The sequence below is a fragment of the Chrysemys picta genome, chromosome 12 (genome assembly GCF_011386835.1).
Source record: "Chrysemys picta bellii isolate R12L10 chromosome 12, ASM1138683v2, whole genome shotgun sequence".
Classification (NCBI taxonomy): domain Eukaryota; kingdom Metazoa; phylum Chordata; order Testudines; family Emydidae; genus Chrysemys; species Chrysemys picta.
In genome coordinates this window covers 7,473,041-7,491,754 of record NC_088802.1, presented here as the reverse complement: position 1 = coordinate 7,491,754, position 18,714 = coordinate 7,473,041, and the positions used below count along the sequence as shown (strand labels likewise).

At 52.7% G+C, this 18,714-nt stretch overlaps 1 protein-coding gene across 5 annotated transcripts in view; it reads left to right on the top strand.

Annotated features, from left to right (window-relative positions):
- Positions 1-16,944, top strand: part of LOC101947741 (C-type lectin domain family 2 member D-like) — a 75,030-nt gene extending 58,086 nt beyond the window's left edge. For 3 of the 5 annotated variants that reach the window (XM_005312667.5, XM_065564277.1, XM_024112984.3), the window contains 5 exons: positions 8,178-8,519; positions 9,990-10,079; positions 13,234-13,421; positions 14,492-14,598; positions 15,753-16,944. In XM_005312667.5, the coding sequence (XP_005312724.2) occupies positions 8,348-8,519; positions 9,990-10,079; positions 13,234-13,421; positions 14,492-14,598; positions 15,753-15,876 (681 nt within the window). In that variant the 5' untranslated portion in view covers positions 8,178-8,347 and the 3' untranslated portion in view covers positions 15,877-16,944. Of the gene's footprint in view, positions 1-5,760; positions 5,942-8,177; positions 8,520-9,989; positions 10,080-13,233; positions 13,422-14,491; positions 14,599-15,752 lie in introns of all 5 variants that reach the window. The other 2 variants (XM_065564276.1, XM_042845337.2) reach the window with 1 other exon arrangement.
- Positions 16,945-18,714: the final 1,770 nt, after the last annotated feature.

Genomic DNA, 18,714 nt, shown 5'->3' with positions numbered 1-18,714 from the left:
GGGCTGGGGTGACTGTCTGGATAGAGGAGGACTGACAGAGTCCAGGTGTGGCAGACATGTGGTATGTAGGGCATCAAGGGATGAGAAATCCTAGGATTTCAATGACTGCTTGCACTGCTGTGATAAATGGACTGTGTGTTGGGATTTAGGTTTTGGACTATTTGAACAAAGTTTTCCCGAGGAAGGGGTACTGTTGGGGCAAGAGGGCCTCTCCAAGGGTCCTTGGGTTACCTGAGAGTAGGAAATGAGGTAGGCCCGCTGAATGTGCCATGGCTTGCCACCAGAATACACTCTAATTGGGGCAGCCCTTTGTACAGCACCTAGCACCCTTGGGCCTGTCAATCACGTAACTAAAATGTTGCCCTGGTACACAGCAGGGAAAGAAACATGAATGAAAAATCAATTAGCGTAGGCAGGAAACTGGTCTCAACTTCATCCTCTGCAAGGAAGTTGGACACGTCAGGAAGAACCTCAAGTATAGATTCTTGGTCAAAAACTACATTAAAATGGCATTCAGTTGAGCGCACACGTCAGTAATTGAGGATAAACAACATTGCAGGGATGTTGTAATTATCTCAAAAGGAATTTATAAATCTAAGGAATTTACCATCGGGGCGGCCGGAGCCCCGGGGGGAGGGCGGCGAGCCTCGGTGGGGGCTCCGCTCTCCCCCCGGCGGCCGGGGGGAGGGCGCTGGGGGGGAGGGCGGCGAGCCCCGGTGGGGGCTCTGCTCTCCCCCCGGCGGCCGGGGGGAGGAGGGTGGTGAGCCCCGGGAGGAGGGCGGTGAGCCCTGGCGGGGGCTCCGCTCTCCCCCCGGTGGCCGGGGGGAGGGCGCTGGGGGGGAGGGCGGCCGGAGCCCGGCCGTGGCCCCGCTCTCCCCGGGGACCAGTGCGCCGCACCACGCCGCCCCCCTCCAGGTGCCACCCCAAGCACAAGCTTGGTGGGCTGGTGCCTGGAGCCGGCCCTGGTTACCATTATGGTTACACTTGAAAGCAATCCAAACGTGTCAAGGTTTGAGTGTCCAAACTCTGCCTCATCAGATTCTTTGAACTTTTCCTGTGTTATTAGATCATTGCCAGTGTTCAGTACAGGCTACTGTTGAATATACATGTGTTTTTAGGATTAATGCTCATTACCCCCCTCACTATTTTAATAACAGATTCTCCGTCCTCAGAAACCTTAACTCTGCTCTTTAGTGCTATAATGAGGATGGAAGAAGTGAAAACATTTAATGTCTCTAAAATGGGTTGGATAGAAATCAGTTTTTAAAAACAAAATCAAATGTTGTTTAAAGTAAATATCGGTTTTCTTTTAAAAATAAACCTATTTGAATTTGACAGCCTGGGTTAGAACCTAAACATACTATAATTTCTTAATTAAAAAGAATTAAGCAGAACTTGTCTTCTGCAAAGGCTTAAATAAAGGCAAATCACTGAACTAGTGGAAGGCACTGACTAAGCACCTGGAACGAGAGTTTGCTGAAATGATAAACCAGCTTTTAACAGCAGTAGCCTCTGTTGCAGAGAGAATTTTTCTTCATTTCAATTTATTTAAATAGTTCAATTTGTTGACTAGTTCATTCCTAGTTGGATAAATAAGCTTTTCTGTTTTCTTTCTTCCAATCCATGAATAATAACTAGATGTAACAGGATGAGATCTCCTAGTTCTAAAAATCTTGAAGGACACAGTGACCAGAAACAATCAGCTTAATTCACTAACTCTAGACACAGGTAACTGGTATAAATGGGGGTGCTGCTACTGGGGGGTGGAGCTAGTGAGGGGCCACTGCCACGGGCGGGTCAGCGAGGGCCGCTGGGCCCCCCCATGCATCGCCCATGACTATAGAGAATACTTTGTTTAACAAATCAGTTTTAAATGCAAAACATTTTGATAATAGGTTTCTTGTATATCCAGCACATTTAAGGTAGTTTTTATTTAACTAATAAAAAATTTTGGTGCATTTATATTTGAATTTGATTTTCCATTTAAACAGAGCTTGCCGCAAATCATTATTGTCTAGTAGGAAAAACGTCACTCACCACTTTCTAACACAATACAAATATAAAAATTAAGAATCTGTACAAACATAAGCTATATAATTGCTTAAATAAATGTGTCTAGATATACTGTATTAAAACAAAAAAACCCCCACCACATTTAGCGTAAAGGCAAATCAGCGTGTTTTAATGATTTCCAACCAGTGAGAATCAACCTCTCTTTAGGAAAATAACTAAAGTATGAATTCAGAACAAGATTAAATTAAATGATTAAATCAAGGTTTCCTGCTTGGTGATTTTAAATAACTTTTGATTATTATCAGTCCACCCTGCTCTGAATGTTAGTTCATGGCTTGTGATGTCAGATTAGATTAAGGGTGTTAACCCCGTAACAGTTTACCCCTGGGGGGAATTCTGTGCCAAAAAATTCAAAATTCTGCATATTTTATTTGTCAAAATAATGCAATATAATCACACCAGTTTCAATTGCTTTGGTAATTTATTTAAACTGCAATACAGAAAAAAGTCTCAATAACTATTCAGCATTTCCTAAACACATGAAAATTAAGTTACAAACACTTGGTAACTAATACCCTGCATTCCAGTTACAATCCTGGATTTTCATTTAAATTACATTACAGAACACCAAACTGGGTGTGTATGTGGGGCGGGGGGAGGAGTGGAATGTCATTTCAAATTGCTCAGACTTGCACACATGAAAGTCGTACAGTTTTTCTAATTATCGTCCTGGCTGGGTACTTTGGGAAGTGTTTGGTTCTGACAGTCCTCATGTTTTATTGACTGCTTGGTAAATGTTTTATTTGCCCTCAAAAGTCTTTTTTTAAAAAATGGGTACGTAAAATAATCCTGTTCAGATCCTTAATTCCATTGTGTCACTTTGGCACAGGAAGAAAGTGAGAAAGCACGTAGACCTTCCTAGCTCAGGATTCCCTTACTGTCCTTTATAATAAGGCGCCTTCAAATCACTCTGGCAATGTAGGGCCTTAAAACTTTATGCTCCTGGGGGAATTGACCTAGAATGGGAATTGAAAAACAATAGAAACGTGAACAAAATTAACATAACAGTCAGGCTGCTACATCTCTGCTCCAGAGAATGAGATCAATTAACCATCACAAGCAACTTTAACAACGTTACTACAGGCAGGCAGGCAGCTAGTGCCTCGGTGAATGAATCAATTAACTCAGGCAGGGTGGCTATTTGTGCCTCTAGCCTGCCTCTTGACCCGCTCCCTCCAACGGTGCTCACTCAGGCACACACGTACGCCCGGCTCCCCTCCCCTGTCTCTGAGGCTGATCCTCCAGACACACTGGAACAGACGCACCGCCTGGGCTCCCAGGGAAGAGGCTGATTTATTTATTTAATTTTTCTGCACGGGGGGCACAGAAAAATGCAGACCAAATGCATTATGTGCCCCCGCAAGGGCACAGAATCCCCCCAGGAGTAACAGTGGCATGGCGTCACTGAAAACATCAGCTTTTTCTGACTGCCGCTGCAAATCCAGCAAACAGACTGTTAGGAACCACTAGGAAAGGGATGGAGAACAAGACAGAAAAATATCGTAATGCCTCTATATAAATTTGTGGTACGCCCATCTCTTGAATACTGCGTGCAGGTCTGGTTGCCCCAGCTCAAAAAAGATATACTGGAATTGGAAAAGGTACAGATAAGGGCAATGGAAATGATACGGGGCATGGAACAGCTTCCATATTAGGTGAGATTAAAAAGACTGGAAAAGAGATAAGTAAGTTGAAGTATGTAAAATCATGACTGGTGAGCAGAAAGTAAATAAGGAAAGTGTTGTTTACGCCTCATAACACCAGAACTAGGCGTCACTCAATGAAATTAATAGGCAACAGGTCCAAAACAAACAAAAGGAAGTATTTTTTCACACAACACCCAGTCAACCTGTGAAACTCCTTGCCGGAGGATGTTGTGAAGGCCAAGACACTAACAGGGTTCAAAAAAGAACTAGATAAGTTCATGGAGGATAGGTCCATCGATGGCCATTAGCCAGGATGAGCAGGGATGCAACACCGTGCTCTGAGTATCTGTGGTCTCTGTTTGCCAGAACGTGGGAGTGGATGATGGGGTGGCTCACGTGATGATTACCTGTTCTATTCATTCCCTCTGAAGCACAAAGTAGCCCGCGCATATGGGCCCGTTGCAGTAGACTTACAGTTGCTTTGTTTGACCGGAGCAGGGCAAAATAGCCTTTCCAGATTCTTCCCCCTCACCCACCCTGTCTGTCCTCAAAATTCCCCCTGCTTCTGGTACCACCCTACTGGTTACCCTGTGTGCTCAGATACACCGGTTCCCCTTCCCTTGTGGCCTGCCTGTTGAGTAGATCTGTCTGAATGGGTGGCGTCTGCAAAGACATTCAGGCTTAATGGCTATTTTTCATAACAAACGTTGTCAGAAAGAATAGTCCCCTTTCAAAATGGCCTCCATATTGCATTGTTCTTGATGGGTCTGAAGCCACAGGATCCCTCAGGGAAGCTGGTGGGTCCCTGCACTTTGAGGAAGTAAAGAGAGAGAGATGCCCTTCTCAAAATGGCCACCAAGCGAGGACAGGTATGGCTTCTGTCCCATTGAGGAGAAGAGGAGAGGACACCATTTTGAAAGAGGGCAGCTCTGTCTGGCATTCTCTGTAACAGACCATTGTATCTGAATCTGTTCTGCTGAAGGAGAACCTTTCTGTTATGAAGAATAGCTTGGTGGAGAGGCAGGAACTACCATTAGTCCAAAACAATGCAGCCCCGGCACAAGAGTTCAATGGGTTTTAACTCTCTGGGAAGTGCTGTTACTGAGAGTGGGGGGTGACAATTGTAGATCTTGCGATTGCTCCTTTATGGTTTTCATTTTCAGTCTCCAAAACTGAAGACCATGGGCAATATCTTTGTGCATGAGGTTAGAGGGCCAGGGAAGAGAGGGGATGCATCGGGTGCCCATAATTATCACGGATTCTTTATTTTTGCACGGCGCTCAGCATAACATGTTTCTTAATGGGCAAAGGATCTCTTAAATAAGTCGCTCAAATATTGAAAGGTTAGACAAGGAGGGTGAGGTAATATCTTTGATTGGACCGACTTCTGTTGGTGAAAGAGACAGGCTTTCCAGCCACACAGGGCACTCTTCTTCAGGTCTGGGAAAGGTTCTCCGGGCTAAGGTGGAACAAATTGTTTAGCATCAGTAATTAGCACATATTCTAAGGGACCATTCAAGGTAGAATGGCTGGTTAACGCCTCTGCAGTCATAGGGCAAAAAGAGGGGATTAGTGGGTTACCGACTGTTTGTAAAAAAACCACAAATGCGGTGTCTGTGTTCAGTCTGTGATTTCTAGTGTCTAGCAGAAGAATGAATTTAAGCTCCCAGACTCGTCTTTTGAAGGTGTTATGCAGGGATCAGTTGGATTCAGAGGCTCGTTTTGTGACAGGTGCTCCCCACAGGCGATAAGGTGTGTTTAATTACTGGTTATTAAAAAGATCATGAGAGCCTCAAGGTATGTCCGGGGCTGGGCACTTCTTGGGACCTGCGAACAGTCTCACTGCTGGCCAATTGGCTCCTCTCCCGTGGGGCTCCCTTCTTGTCATGTTTAGATCTGCTGCCCTTTTAGGGTGTGTTTTCCGGAGTGCTCGCGGGGATTGGCTGGAATGGGAAGTGCCACCTGCCGCGGGAGAGTGAAGTGGGTGCGTGCTGAGGGTTGCGCAAGCTGCCAGGTTCTGATTCTTGGCTTCATGTTGCAGCTTGTGTCTGCAGGAGAAGAGAGGGGAGCCGACTCGAGCGTTTGCTGAAGAAACAGCCCTGAGCAGAGCCCTGGGATTCTCTGTCCCTGGGTCTATGGGACCCAATCCTGCCCTGCTCAGGTTCAGGGTCCTGCTGGGGCAGGGAGACGCAGTGCACGGACTGAGGGATCTCTGGTACTAGGTGAGGATGGGAGATCCTGCACTGATCAGGGTGGGGAGGGGGAGCATGGAGCAAGGGGGCGGGGCTGCACCGATTTGGAGGTTGGGGAGGAAGGGATTTCAGCTAAACCCTGGAGAGTGGAGCAGGGCTCGGGTGGGGGGGATATTGGGGAGGGGGTTACACTGGTGGAGCTAGAACAGGTATGTTTCTCCACTGATCAAATGGGGGACTGGGGACTGTTGTTGAGGGGGTTGGGTGGGGCTGCATGCTGATCAGATGGGGGAGGGGGATTGAGTTGGGGGCTGTGCTGAGCAATTTATTTGTTTGAACTGTGGAACAACCCCCCCCCCCCAGAATCTCAGTTTGCTCCTGGCTAGGGCGGCAAACAGCCTGGAGGTGTCTGTCCCGTCCAGGGCAGTTCTCCTGGAAATGGCAGGGGCCAAGCAGCCCGTCCTGCTGCTCTAGTCCAAGAGCACGGTTCAGCCCCAGAAACGCGGGGATGTTCCCAGCTCTCTAACATCCCCTAGTTGAAAACAGGAGGTTAAACAGCAAGGGCTGAAGCTGCCTCCTCCCGTAAGAACTCAGCAGCTGGGGGGCAGATGATAGACCATGAAGCAGCTATTACAATATGACCTATTCAGCTAATAGGTAGGCTTGGAAGGATTCGATTTTGATAGTAAAATCTCAGTATTCATTTAACGGCACGCAGACACACTGACGGAAAATATCTCCGTTGGTGGTGATTTGACATGTGCAGCCTGGCAAAGGAAGAGAACTTTTAAAATATCAACATCTGTTGTCTTTACCTATTGTCTGCCCCCCACCCACCCACTTTCTTCACAGCTGGGAACATTGAAAGTGATAAACATATTAAAAAATTAGAACTAAACCAGCGTTCTCCATTGAAATTACAAATATTGAGTTCTGCCACGCCTAATAAGCAAAAGCTTCCTGTCAACCTTATACTGGAACAGTGCCAAGCGTTACCAATGCTTTCAACACAGCAGAATGACCACAGTAATAGAGTTTTAGAAAGGGGCGAGTGTGTGCTGCTTATCTTCACCGAGAAAAGAGGGGTGGTGGTGGTGGTTTTGGGAGGGGGGTTGCTTGTTGTTGTTGTTCCAGATCTAGCCTCAATCTCTCAACTATGACTACAAACTTGTACGAAGGAGAATCTGTTTAACGGCTGGACCAAAAATGCCTTATGACGATGAGATTCAACTGAGTGCACTGAGGTCTCAAAAATAGTGTATATTTTAGTGAGTTTCATGTACAAGATTCTCAGGCAGACACTAACTTCTGGCTCTTCGGTTGCTAGCTATCACAGAACAGCGTATCATCAATGCACGTCCTTTTCAGATGCCGTAGGTTGTTCTTTGGTTTCCTCCTTGGCTGGTCTAGGCTGTGTAGGGTTACGTTTACATTTCTTTGTTCTAAATAGTCTTAATAATACAGTCTTGGAAAGAAATCTGATAGAAGGAACTGCATGACTGCCCATGCAGAAGGAAACCCGCAACAGGAAGTTTATATATGATGTGACCAAACTCTCATGGTGTGACAGTAATCATAATATAATATAAAATAGGTATATCTCCATATATTATTATTTTATCTCCTAGAACTGGAAGGGACCTTGAAAGGTCATCACTTCCAGTCCCTGGCCTTTACTAGCAGGACCAATTTTTTTTGCCCCAGATCCCCAAATGGCCCCCTCGAGGACTGAACTCACAACCCTGGGTTTAGTGGGCCAATGCTCAAACCATTGAGCTATCCCTCCCCCGAGAGTAATGGCTTCCTGTGAATGGAGACTTCCAGATATGTTACCTGCTACTGATCTGACTTAGAGTTTCTGAGCCAAAAGCAGGAGCCAGTTGAGTCTAGATGTTGGATACAGGGTTTGAAATGTTCTTGCCCAGCAATGTCAGATTAAAAACTCTCTTGTTGTCCTGGTAGGAACTTCACTTGTTAGGAGCAGCAGGGTGAGGGGCCGAATGATGGTGGATTCCAGGGGGTGCGGCGAGACTGCATCAATAAACTATCATTTTCCTTTAGGCGAAGTCTTGAATTTGGGCCCAAAAGCCGGCCAGATCCATGTGCCAAATGAGTGACTGTTTGTGGTGCCATTGGGCTGTTCTGGCAGGATCTGGGTTCTGCTGTGGGATTAGGATCAGGTCTGCGGGCTCTCAACGTGTGCAGTAGAACTCAGAAGCCAAAAACTAACTGGGTGTCGTGGTGCTTATGTTCTTGGCCCAAACAGGGAATGACCAGAACTGACCCCGCTGTGCCCTGAACTCTTCTGAGTGTTACATCTTCGCGTCTGCGCAGAACTGAAAGCCGCAGAGGGAGAGGAATCGGCGTGACTCTCGCTACAGCCGGAGAGGAGCGGATCAGAGGTGCTCAGAGCAACCTGTGTGCGTCAGCGGAGAGATGGGGAAAACAGCAGATTCAACTGAGCAGAGGCTGCAAAGAGAGATGCTCCCCATCTGTAATGGGGACCCTGAGGCAGGAGGGGACACAGAATCTGGAGAGAATCCTCAACAAGAACAATTAATGGAGTTGTCAAGTAGCAATGGAGATGCAAGGAGAGGACAGGACCCAGGTAATCACAGCTTCGTGGTCAGGGAATGGGCTGTGGGGAGCTGCATGCTGGCTTTGCAATTTCCCCTTCCACTGAGGGTTCGTCTCCTTGCGTTTGTCCAGGTAGCAAGGCCCCGACTGCCCCAGTGGGCTCCTGTCGACAGTTACCCAGCCTGCACCTGTAACCGCCCTTTTCTGTGTGCAGCGGGGGGTTGTGGATGAACAGTTCTGGGTGGGCACGTGTCACTCCTGACTAGAGAGCAAAAGGCAGTGAAATGCTATGACGAACTCCAGGACACAGTGGGGCGCCAAATACCCATGTGTACTAGCTACACACGGACACCCCAGGCTCAGCTACATGCGCACTGCTGCTCGGGCTGGCTTCTCAAACCTAAAACACAGTGAGCGCTGCTGGAGGGCTCACGAGCTATTTAAAGGGGCGCTAGCCCCATTTCTACACACTATAGGGTCTGCATCTAAAACACTTGGTCCCTGTCCTGTGTTCATTCCATCCCTTCTCCCCTCTGCTTATCGTAAGCACCAGATTTTCAAACAGGAGAGCATAGGCCTCCTCGCAGATTCTTGTATTTCTACTCCAGCGCCTAGAGACCAGTCAGGTTGAGGCCTGTTGTGCTGGGTGCTGTACAGACATGCACACAATGACAGTCCCAGCCCCAAAGCACTTAGTCTAGCCACATCTGGGGCACCCCCAGGATCCTCCACTTGTGCATGACAAGGAGCCAGGTGTGTGGGGACAGTGAAATTCCTGCCTTCCGTTGAGGCCTGTGGCCACAGCCCGGGTTTGAGCAGGGTTTTCCCTGGGCATTCTGAAAACGTGGCTCTGGGCATTTGGGGAAGACTGTTTGTGAAGGCTGGGTGGGGCCACAGAGCTGTTCTCCCAGCCCCACGCTGGCTCAGAGGGCGGACATCTTTTGCACAGGGTTTATTCCCTGGGTAATGAGCCAGTGTCCCCCAATTCCTTCATTTTTCAGAATGTCTCTGAAGTCTCAGTTCTGCGACACCTTCTCAGCTCTCTGGTGGAATCAATATGAGAGAGTAGATTTCCCCCCACACTCACCGAGGAAGGGGCAGGGGGTCTTGTGTTCAATTGCTCTGGGCTCAGTGACAGGCAGGGGGCCCGGACACAGCTCAGGGCACAGACTGCAGGGAAGGGGAGGGTGAGACCCATTCCCATCCCTGACAGCTGGGAGCCGGTCACCCTTCCGATGCTCCAGGAGAGCCTGGACTGGAAGAGGGGGGTTAGCTAGCCCCGTTTATCCTCTTAACAGGAACTGAGATCCCTGTAACGCGGTGGGATTTGGGGAGGACATTGTTAGGACTGTGTGTGGTTTTAACTACTATCCAGACGTGCAAGGGCACACGCATTCCAGCGATCTAAATAAATACCTGGTCTGTGGCTGGTCCGATGCTGCTGGCTCCCTGATCCCCTGCAGTGGAGCAGCCCTGCGGACATTCATGGCTTCTCTTTCAGGTTGTCTGTCTCCCTTCAGGAATCCATTAGTATGGGGCACAGTTGCAGGTCTGGTCATCCTCGTCATTGGTTTGGGGGCAGCTCTGGCAGGTGAGTTCCCAGCCCGTCTGGCCTCCTCTGTGCTTCCCATTCAGTTGCATGTTTTCCCCTCCCAGTCTCTCTGACTTCAGCAAGGACTCACATGAGATGTCTTTCCAATTCCTTCCCCCACCCGGCCCCAGTGCCTAGCACTCCCTCTGTACAGCTCAGACACACACACACCTGGAGCAATGGAGGGAACTTCATTCCCACCACAGGATCTCTAGCTCATCCGCACAGTGTTCCTCTGAGGACACAGGACACGGCTTGCAAGTCCTACAGTGTTTTTGAGGCCGGCTTGATTAGGCAGTGGATGGGGGGGCTCTCACTGCAGCGCAGCTGGGAAACAAACCTGTCCGTCACTTTGTAACGCAGTTGGGGGAGTTTCCACCTCGGCTATTAACCGATCTAGTTGGCACACGCCATAGATGCTGTTCATGCTGCTAAATGTGACCCTTCGTTTCAGTCGCTGCCACGTTCCCCCGGCTCCCTCCGCTGGAGCCTGGCAAGAACAGCAGCTCAAATAACTCCCTCAACGTTAAAAACCCAGGCAGTGCAGAGCGGAGGCTGCTCGTAGCACTCTGGGCATCCAGACCACCTTAACTCTGCCCCCCTGTAGACACTCCTCGAAAATCCAGCTGCGCTCTCCATCCGTGCCAAACCCAGGAAACAGGCTGCTGCCCTGTCTAGCCTAATGTGGCGTGGTGCCTGATGGAGGCTCATGCATGGTTAGTGTTCGGTATTGTTACCGTCTAGATTGGACACAGTGCCGTGCAAGGACGATCAGACCCCCGCTCCTCAGACCCATTCTGTTCCGGCACAGAGGGCTTGGCATGGCAGCTACCCAGCCCCTCACATCCTGGGGCCCTCAGGCTCTCTGAGGCAGCCGACTCTCCCTGTGTCACTAAGCCCAGTTGCAGGGAGTCTAAATATCCAACCTCCCCCTGCCCGGGACATCCCCCTGGAAAGCAGCACTGTCCGTGTGAGACCCCTGCTCCTTTGCTTGGGCTCAGACACACACACAGGATTAGTGTGTTATGCAGAGTGGGGTTTAGTTCCCTACTCGGCATGTGACGAGCAGGCCAGTGTCACTACAAGGGGGCAGAGTTAAGGTGATCTAGGGAGGGGAGTAACCTGAACTCTGCAGTGCTTGGTTCCTGATGTCTCTAATAGCCCTGCCATGCTTGCTAGGCTCTTGTTGGCAAGCCAGGGAATTAAATAACATGATCAGGGTCTTTGGGCTGAGCACCGTGACCCTTTCCCAGCTCCTATGGATGTTAATGCAGAGCGTCTATGTATTTTAATAGGATAGTATAACAGGGAGCTGTCTCTGCCCACAAGGGGGCACCCTAACCTGGCCCTGCAGGTGTGCTGCCTCCAGCTCCCTCTTGTACCAAGTACCTTAAATTAAGATTCCTTCCCTTTTCTGCTGTCTCATTAAGTCTTGTGCAGCAAATCAAACTGCTCCTTCGCCCCTCAAGTCTAACTTCTGTTCCCGTGGATTCAGGGATCTCCCACCCAGCCCGCCTGGGCCTGTGTGATTCTTTGGGTAGATTTTCCCTCCTGGGATCAGGAGTCTCTGAGCCTCTTTCTGGGGTCTGTGCTGCTCGTTCAGGCCGGCTGCGGCCCTCCCTCGGCTTCTCCAAGCTGGCCCCTTCCAACTCTCCTTCCCTGCGGAGATCCGCAGACAACCAGCCCTCCTCTCCCTCGGAGGTTCTCCGCTGCCTCTCCGGGAACTTCTCTTATCGCCAGGCCTGGACTGGGTTTTAACCCGTGACCGCCTGTCCTGGGCCCCCAGTAATTTCCCCAGCTGGGGAGGAGGGTGGAGTGAGGGACAGGTAGGGCTGGCCCCATTGCCATTGGAGGCCGGTTATGCTGTGACAGGCAGGACCGGCCCCAATGTAACTTGTTACTCACCCCATTCAAACCACTGCACCAGGCCCCTTCCAAGCCCTCCCTGGCGCTGTTCATATGGATTAGGGAGGTGGAGAGTCCCGGTTCTGCGCAGCAGCCTGGTGTGGGTCAGGCCTGAGGTTAAAACATTGGCACGGGCATTGGGATTCCTGGGTTCTGTTCCCAGATCTGCCCCTGGGTGACTGGACAGAATGCTTCCCTGCGTGGTGCCTCAGTTTCCCCTTAGTAAAATGGGGTTAGTTACACTTCCCTGCCTCACAGGGCGGGGGGGAAATGTGAGACTAAAATCAACCCATGCTTGTGGGGAACTCGGGTGCTGCTATGGTGGGTGTGCGCATGCTGAAAGGCCTACAAATAGGAAGCGTGAGCCAGGAGGTCATGCCTCTGTCTAGGCATCTACGCTGCATCCATCACGGGGGTGCCTGGGTTTGGCCTATACAAGTGACGGCAGCGCCTGTGTGTGCCCGGTCCCGGCCGTCTGGGGCAAACCGCTGCAGAGCCAGCCCCAGCATAACTGCTGGATTTGTGTGCCAAGTGCCTGGAGATTGTGCCCCGGCCCGTCACTGCCCTGGCCGGATATGTTTTTCCGGTGGATCTAACCACTCACAGCACAGAAGCAGCTTCCCATGGCTGAGGTGCTCAGGTTCCCGCCCCTGAGTCCAGTTAGTGCCACGGGCTGAGCGCGCCCCTGAAATTCATCTTACAGAAGCGCCGTAACCGACACCTGTGTGAGCCCCCTGCACTCGGGAGGGGTGCGGTGTGAGCGAAGGACTGGCCAGGACTCGGGTTCGAATCGCAGCTCGACCACTGACTCCCTGTGACCTGGAGCCAGCCCCTCCCCTACTGTATTGCCAGGCCCCCCGGGATAAAGTGAGATGATGGGACTGACCCAAGTGAATTCCCCGTTGCTCAGTGAACTCTCTGAGCGCTGTCCGGCCATCACCTCGCTCAGCCCCAGGGGTGGCAGGCAATTCCCTTTCTTACAGAGGGGGTCGCATGGGGCTAGGACTGCAGGGTGGGGGGGATCAGAACCCAGGAGTCCCGCCTCCCAGTCCGTACGGCGGGTCAGTGCATGTCCCCGCTATGCCAATCAGGGCGGGGGGCGGGATCTATCTCAGGCTCAGAATCACTGGCTCTGGTGTGGGGTCCCGGCTCTACTCAGGCTGGGGGTTTCTTTGCCTGAGGGGCTGCTCCCCTGGGGGCCAGGGAAGGGGCCAGGGACAGACTCACCCTCTTACTCTCTCCCCTCCAGTGACAACATCTAAGCCACATGTGGCTGATTTGGGGGTACGAGGAGAGACTGCCTGCCCCAATGGCTGGGTCGTGTTCCAAGGGAAATGTTACTATTTCTCAGAGACCGAAGGGAACTGGACCTACAGCCGGAGCAACTGCTCCTCTCTCGGCGCCTTCCTGGCTGGGATCGACACCCAGCAGGACATGGTGAGTCCGTGGAGCAGTAACGGGCCGGGCGCGGCCTGGTGGCTGGTGCTGGAACGGTGCCAGGGCTCAGACCCTGGGGGTGGGGTGGGAGCTGGCATGACGGGAGACCAGGCTGGGTCCCAGCCCGGTGCCGATCTAACCGTCCCTGTCCCAGGCAGACGTCCCACTTCCCAGGGCACAGCCGGCTCTGCTCCAGCTCCCTCCTCGCGACGGGCTGCCCTTCTGCCTCCATTCCCCAAACTCAGCTCCTCCCCCACCTCCGACAGTGAGACGCTGCCAGGCTGCAGCCTGACACCTGCCTTGGCGAACCAGGGCTTACCTCTGGGCACCACGTCCCCTCCGCCCCAAGGGCTGCTGGGAAGGGCTGGGCAGCTCAGCGATTCCCCGCGGGGGTTCAGCGGTTCCAACTGCGCCTGTTCTGAGGGTGTCCGGCTTCCAGACTCTCAGCAGCAACTCGTGAGACTCAACCCATCTCAGACACGGCTTCCCTGTCTCTTCTCTCCCTCTCCCCCCCTCCCGGCCCTGGTTCCCGTCCTTTGAGATCTCCTCCCCATCCCATCCCCTCCAGCCGTGGCTACTGCAGTCCCTTCCCCTCCACTCTCCCCGGTTCCCATCTGCGGAGATCTCCTCCCTATCCACGCCCTCTGGCCTGAGCTGTCACAGCTCCCTGCCCTACTGATTCCCTGAGCCCCACCCCTGCTGCTTCCCCTGGGCCTCTCATCCCTGGAGCGCCCGGCGTCCTGTGGCTCTTAGGCTGGGACCTGTTCAATGTGTCCAGGTCTTTCTGACGTGACGTGGGAGCCCAAGTGAGACCCTCCCTAAGGGGACTGATTATCACGGGGGGCTGAGCACCCGCCCTCTGACAGGGTCCCCAGATCATGTCACACTAGAATAATCTCTTGCAAAACACGTGCTGGCTGCAGCTGGTGGCAGCCACTGCATGGGACACATTTGCTGGATTGGGGGACGGGGCTACCCCTGCCCTGTCTATCAGCCCATAGACTCAAACCCATCTTGCTGGGCGCTCTGTCAGGCATGACATGAACGGTTTCCTGCTGCTCTTGTTAAAGGACTTCATGCTGCGCTACAGAGACCCCCGTGATCACTGGTTCGGCCTCCAGAGGGAACAGGACCTCCGGCCCTGGAGGTGGGTGAACGGCACCGAATTCAACAACTGGTGAGTTCTCGCCTCTCCCTGAGTATCTGGTCGCGGGCGCCTGACGTCCTGGACTCTCACCGAGCCAGGACTCCTCGCCGACAAAGGGAAACCTGAGTCTTGTATGACAAAGTGACATCAATGTGCTCCCCATGTCTGCGTCCGCCCCCAGCACTACCTCCTGTGGGAAGCATAGGGGAGCGATGGGGGATCTGGGCTCTCCGATCCCAGGCCTGCGTGGTGCTGATTCCTCTCTGCCTTGAGGGATCTCCGCTCCTGCCATGGGGCTGGGAGGGGTTGGTTCCCTCTGCACCGGTCTCCTGCCGTGGGTCTTAGTCACTTTTGCGGGGCAGGCAGAGCCCTCCTCCCTAGCCGGAGGGGTGTGAATCTCCAGCCACTTTGCATCTGTGCAGTGCTCAGTGCTCTCGCTGTCTGTCTCCTTCCCCAACCCCATCCCAAACAGTACCCTCGCCAGCAGCTCCCCATGTGCTGGGGCGACTTCTCTGCCCTGGGCTCTGCCTTTCCTGCCGCTCTCTCTGGTCCCCCCGTGACAGCGTCGGCCGGCTCGCAGCTACGCTCTGCGGCGCTGGGGGAGCTGGCGCTGACCCGACTCTGCCCGGGGCGGGAGGAAAGCTGGTGGCTGTGTCTGGCTGACCCCTGCTGGAGGAACTGCTGCTGCCTCGGTCTGTCTGCTTCCGTGTGTGTCCATCTGTCCTGAACACTCATGTATGTGCTGCTGAGGGGAGCTAACCCAGATACAGCTGCCCTGATGCTAATCACCAGGAGTCAGGAACAGGTTAGACGTGTCACTCACCAGCCACTGCCGGGTCTGTGGTGGGAGGGCTGCTCTGATCTTCCCCCAGACCAAAGTGCAGGTGAATAATCACCTTGTGATTGAAGGAGCCTCCCCTTAGAGCCAGCGTGGCCCAGCGGCTAGAGCAGGGGATGGGGAATAGGGAGACCTGGGGTCTGATCCCAGCTTTGTCACTAACTGCTGTGCTGCCCGGGACAGGTCCCTTCATCTCTGTGCCTCCACTTCCCCATCTGTGCTATGGGGGTAATCCCGGTTACCTCCCTTGGCACGCGGTGTGACTGTCTGTGGGTTTCTATGTGCTGTGACCCTGCTGGGTGACTGGGAACCCTCTGCTGACAATCCCTTTGCTCCTTCCCTGCAGGTTTCACATCGGCGGGGGAGGGAAGTGCGCGTATCTGAAGGAAGCAAAAGCCATCAGCTCCTCGCGGTGCTCGATGGAGAGACACTGGATCTGCAGCAAACCCCACGTGTGTGCAAAGGTTTAGCACGGCGCTGGGCAGGGGCTGAAAGCTCAGCCTGGAAGAGACAGGACATTGTTGATGCTGGCGGGCTCGGACATTTTTCTGGCTAATGAGAGCGTTCACAGCTAGGCTAGTGAGGACTAAACCAAAAAGCATCTGAGATGGGCCAGACCCTCCTGCTTCAGGGCATAAGCTCCCTGTCCTTGGGAGTAAACTTTCCCCTGTGGGCGAGTGATCTCGTAACTGGCCATTGGGTGTCCTGCCCTTTGCTCTGTGCTTCAGACAGGAGACTGGACTGGATGAACTGCGGTTCCTAAGCCAGCTGGTTCTCACCTGAGGCCTCTTCCTCTGGTACGTCTGGACACCAGGGCAGGCAAATAAGGACCCAGCCCTGGGCCACCTTTCAGGGGGCAGATTTGATCTCATCTTCCTGTTGAGCCACTCCAAAGCCACAGACCTGCCACCAGCCATCACTTCCACAACCAGCACTTCCAGCTATAATAAAGCCGCCCGGTGTGTACACACTACAGCCTTGCTCCCACCAGTGTAAGTGCCCGACCTACTGCACTGACATAACTTCACCTCGACGAGAGACGCAGGGCGTATGTCCGTGTAGCTAGAGCAGCGGTTCTCAACCCGTGGGCCGCTTGTCGCCCAGTTTGCACACAGCTGCAGCCCAGATCAGCTGTGTGCTAAAGGCTGGCCCGCGTGGCAGGGTCTGGGTTCCTGGCTGCCTGGTGCAGTGGGGTCCGTGGCCGCCGCCCAGCCCTGCAAGCTCTGGGGTCAGGGTCCAGGCTCCACTGCCCTGCCACCTGGCTCCTGCAGCCCAGGTAACACGTGCGGCCCACAATGATAAATAAGTTGAGAACCACTAAGTTAGCGATGCAGTGCCCATGTAGACACGGCGTTACTTATATCCGCTTTCAGCTTTCATTCTTGTCAATTTCATAGCTCTGGCAGGGAGCCATGAAATTGACGAAGGCTGGTAGCCTCCCTGCTGTGAACCTGTATCTGGCTCCTAGCTAGGGAGGCAAGTGGGAGGGCTCCCTGCTCCTCGCCGGGCTGCCAAGAGCCCAGCAGGAACCCCTGTGAGGAGCCTGGCTCTCAGCCCCCCCCACGCTGCCCCACTTACGGCGGGGGAAGTGCTCCTGGTGAGGAAGCACACCGCCCACAGAAGGAGGAGAGTGGGGGTGTTTCTGTGATGCCAGCGTAACCCAGGCCTGCTCGCTGTGTCGCTCTGCACCCTTCAAGTGGTGGCTAGATCACCTAGGGTTGACGAGCCTGCTACAGCCGTAGCTAAGAGCGCTGTGTCTTTTAGCTCACGCATTGAGCTCAAGAGCTTACAGCCGCTGACAGCGTTACACCGTGCACCGGTGCTCTGGCCTGCTGTAGGCGCTGACTGACGGGATGTGCCTTGTTCTTCAGCCAGGGGCCAACATAGGTCGACTTACGTTTGTAGTGCAGATGTGCCCTTAGTCTCTCTCAGGCCTAGGAATGTCTTGCAGGGCAGCAATCCCTGCTCAAGAATGACCCGAGACGATACCATGGGTCGTACCAGCCCCTCCACTGCTGAGGCGAGGGGGGAGATGTATCCTAGTTTTCCAATTGATCTAGCTGAACTAGAGCCTAAGTTACTGGGCCCAGCGCAGGAACCACTGGGTGAGTTTCTCTCGGCTGTGTTCTGCAGGTCAGGCCAGATGGTCATGATGTTCCTTGTGACCTCGAAACCTCAGACATTCCGTTTTGGGATTAACCAGAAGCTGAGAGGTGGTTCTGGATAACCATGCAACCGTTTGATTTCCTACCTCTGCACGTTACCTAGCTGCTGCAGAAAGCAGGTCTGGTCTCGTGCTGCTGACGATCTGAGACCAACCCGAAGTGCACCGAGTGGCCCAGAGGATGGTTCTGTTGTGGGAGCGTTATATTTATACGGGATTGAAGGGCTCGAGCGTGCCTACCAGTGCGGGCTGCGCAGCGGTGAGCTTCCAGGGGAGATTGGCAGGAAGCGGGTGACGCTGGCATGCCAGGAGAACAAAGGCGGGAATTGCAGAAAGGAAGCCGGGCACGAGGTACAAAGGGCCGAGCGAGGGCTGATCCAGCAGCCATGAATGGACTAGTTAAGGACGGGGCATTAGCCTCTGAGATCTGATGCAGCGAGTGAATGCAGTGCGTTCTCCCTGCTCCCCCTCCGAGCTATCTGTGTGTCTCCAAAGGGACGGTGAGAAGGCAGCAGAGTCCAGTGAATGGATGAGCGTAAAGAACATACCTGACGGTTACACAGTGGCACAGACAGCAAGAGGGATGTTAACAGTGAATGGTTACGCCCCCTATGGGGAGACAGCTTGGTAGCAACTTCCAAATAAGTAGCAAAGCGGAGGTGTCTTCGTCTCTACTTTCAGCGGGGAAGCCGTGTTAGTCTGTTTCAGCAAAAACAACGAGGAGTCTGGTGGCACCTTAAAGACTAACAAATGTATTTGGGCATCAGCTTTCGTGGGGGTGGAACCCACTTCGTCATGAGTCTCATGTACAACTTGGAGCGTCCTTTGGACAGACCCCTTCTCGCCTGCACTATGTCTGCTGTGACCGCCAGACTTTCCTAGAAAGCCAGAATCATTCCAGGCACCGACTGCGGCAGGTGCAAACTCTCCAGACGTGGTATCTGTTTATACCCACCATAAACACTGTCATTGAGTGTTGCATAGAGACAGGCTCGCTTTGTCTCGACTGCCTTACCGCTGAGCCACGGACTCCTCTTCCGTTTGTTTCTAGATCTTTGTAAACTGTGATTTCCTTAATTATGCTATTTAGCACTGAGCCATATTTGTTTTTGGACGCTCTTTTTTGCACAGTCTTTATACTATG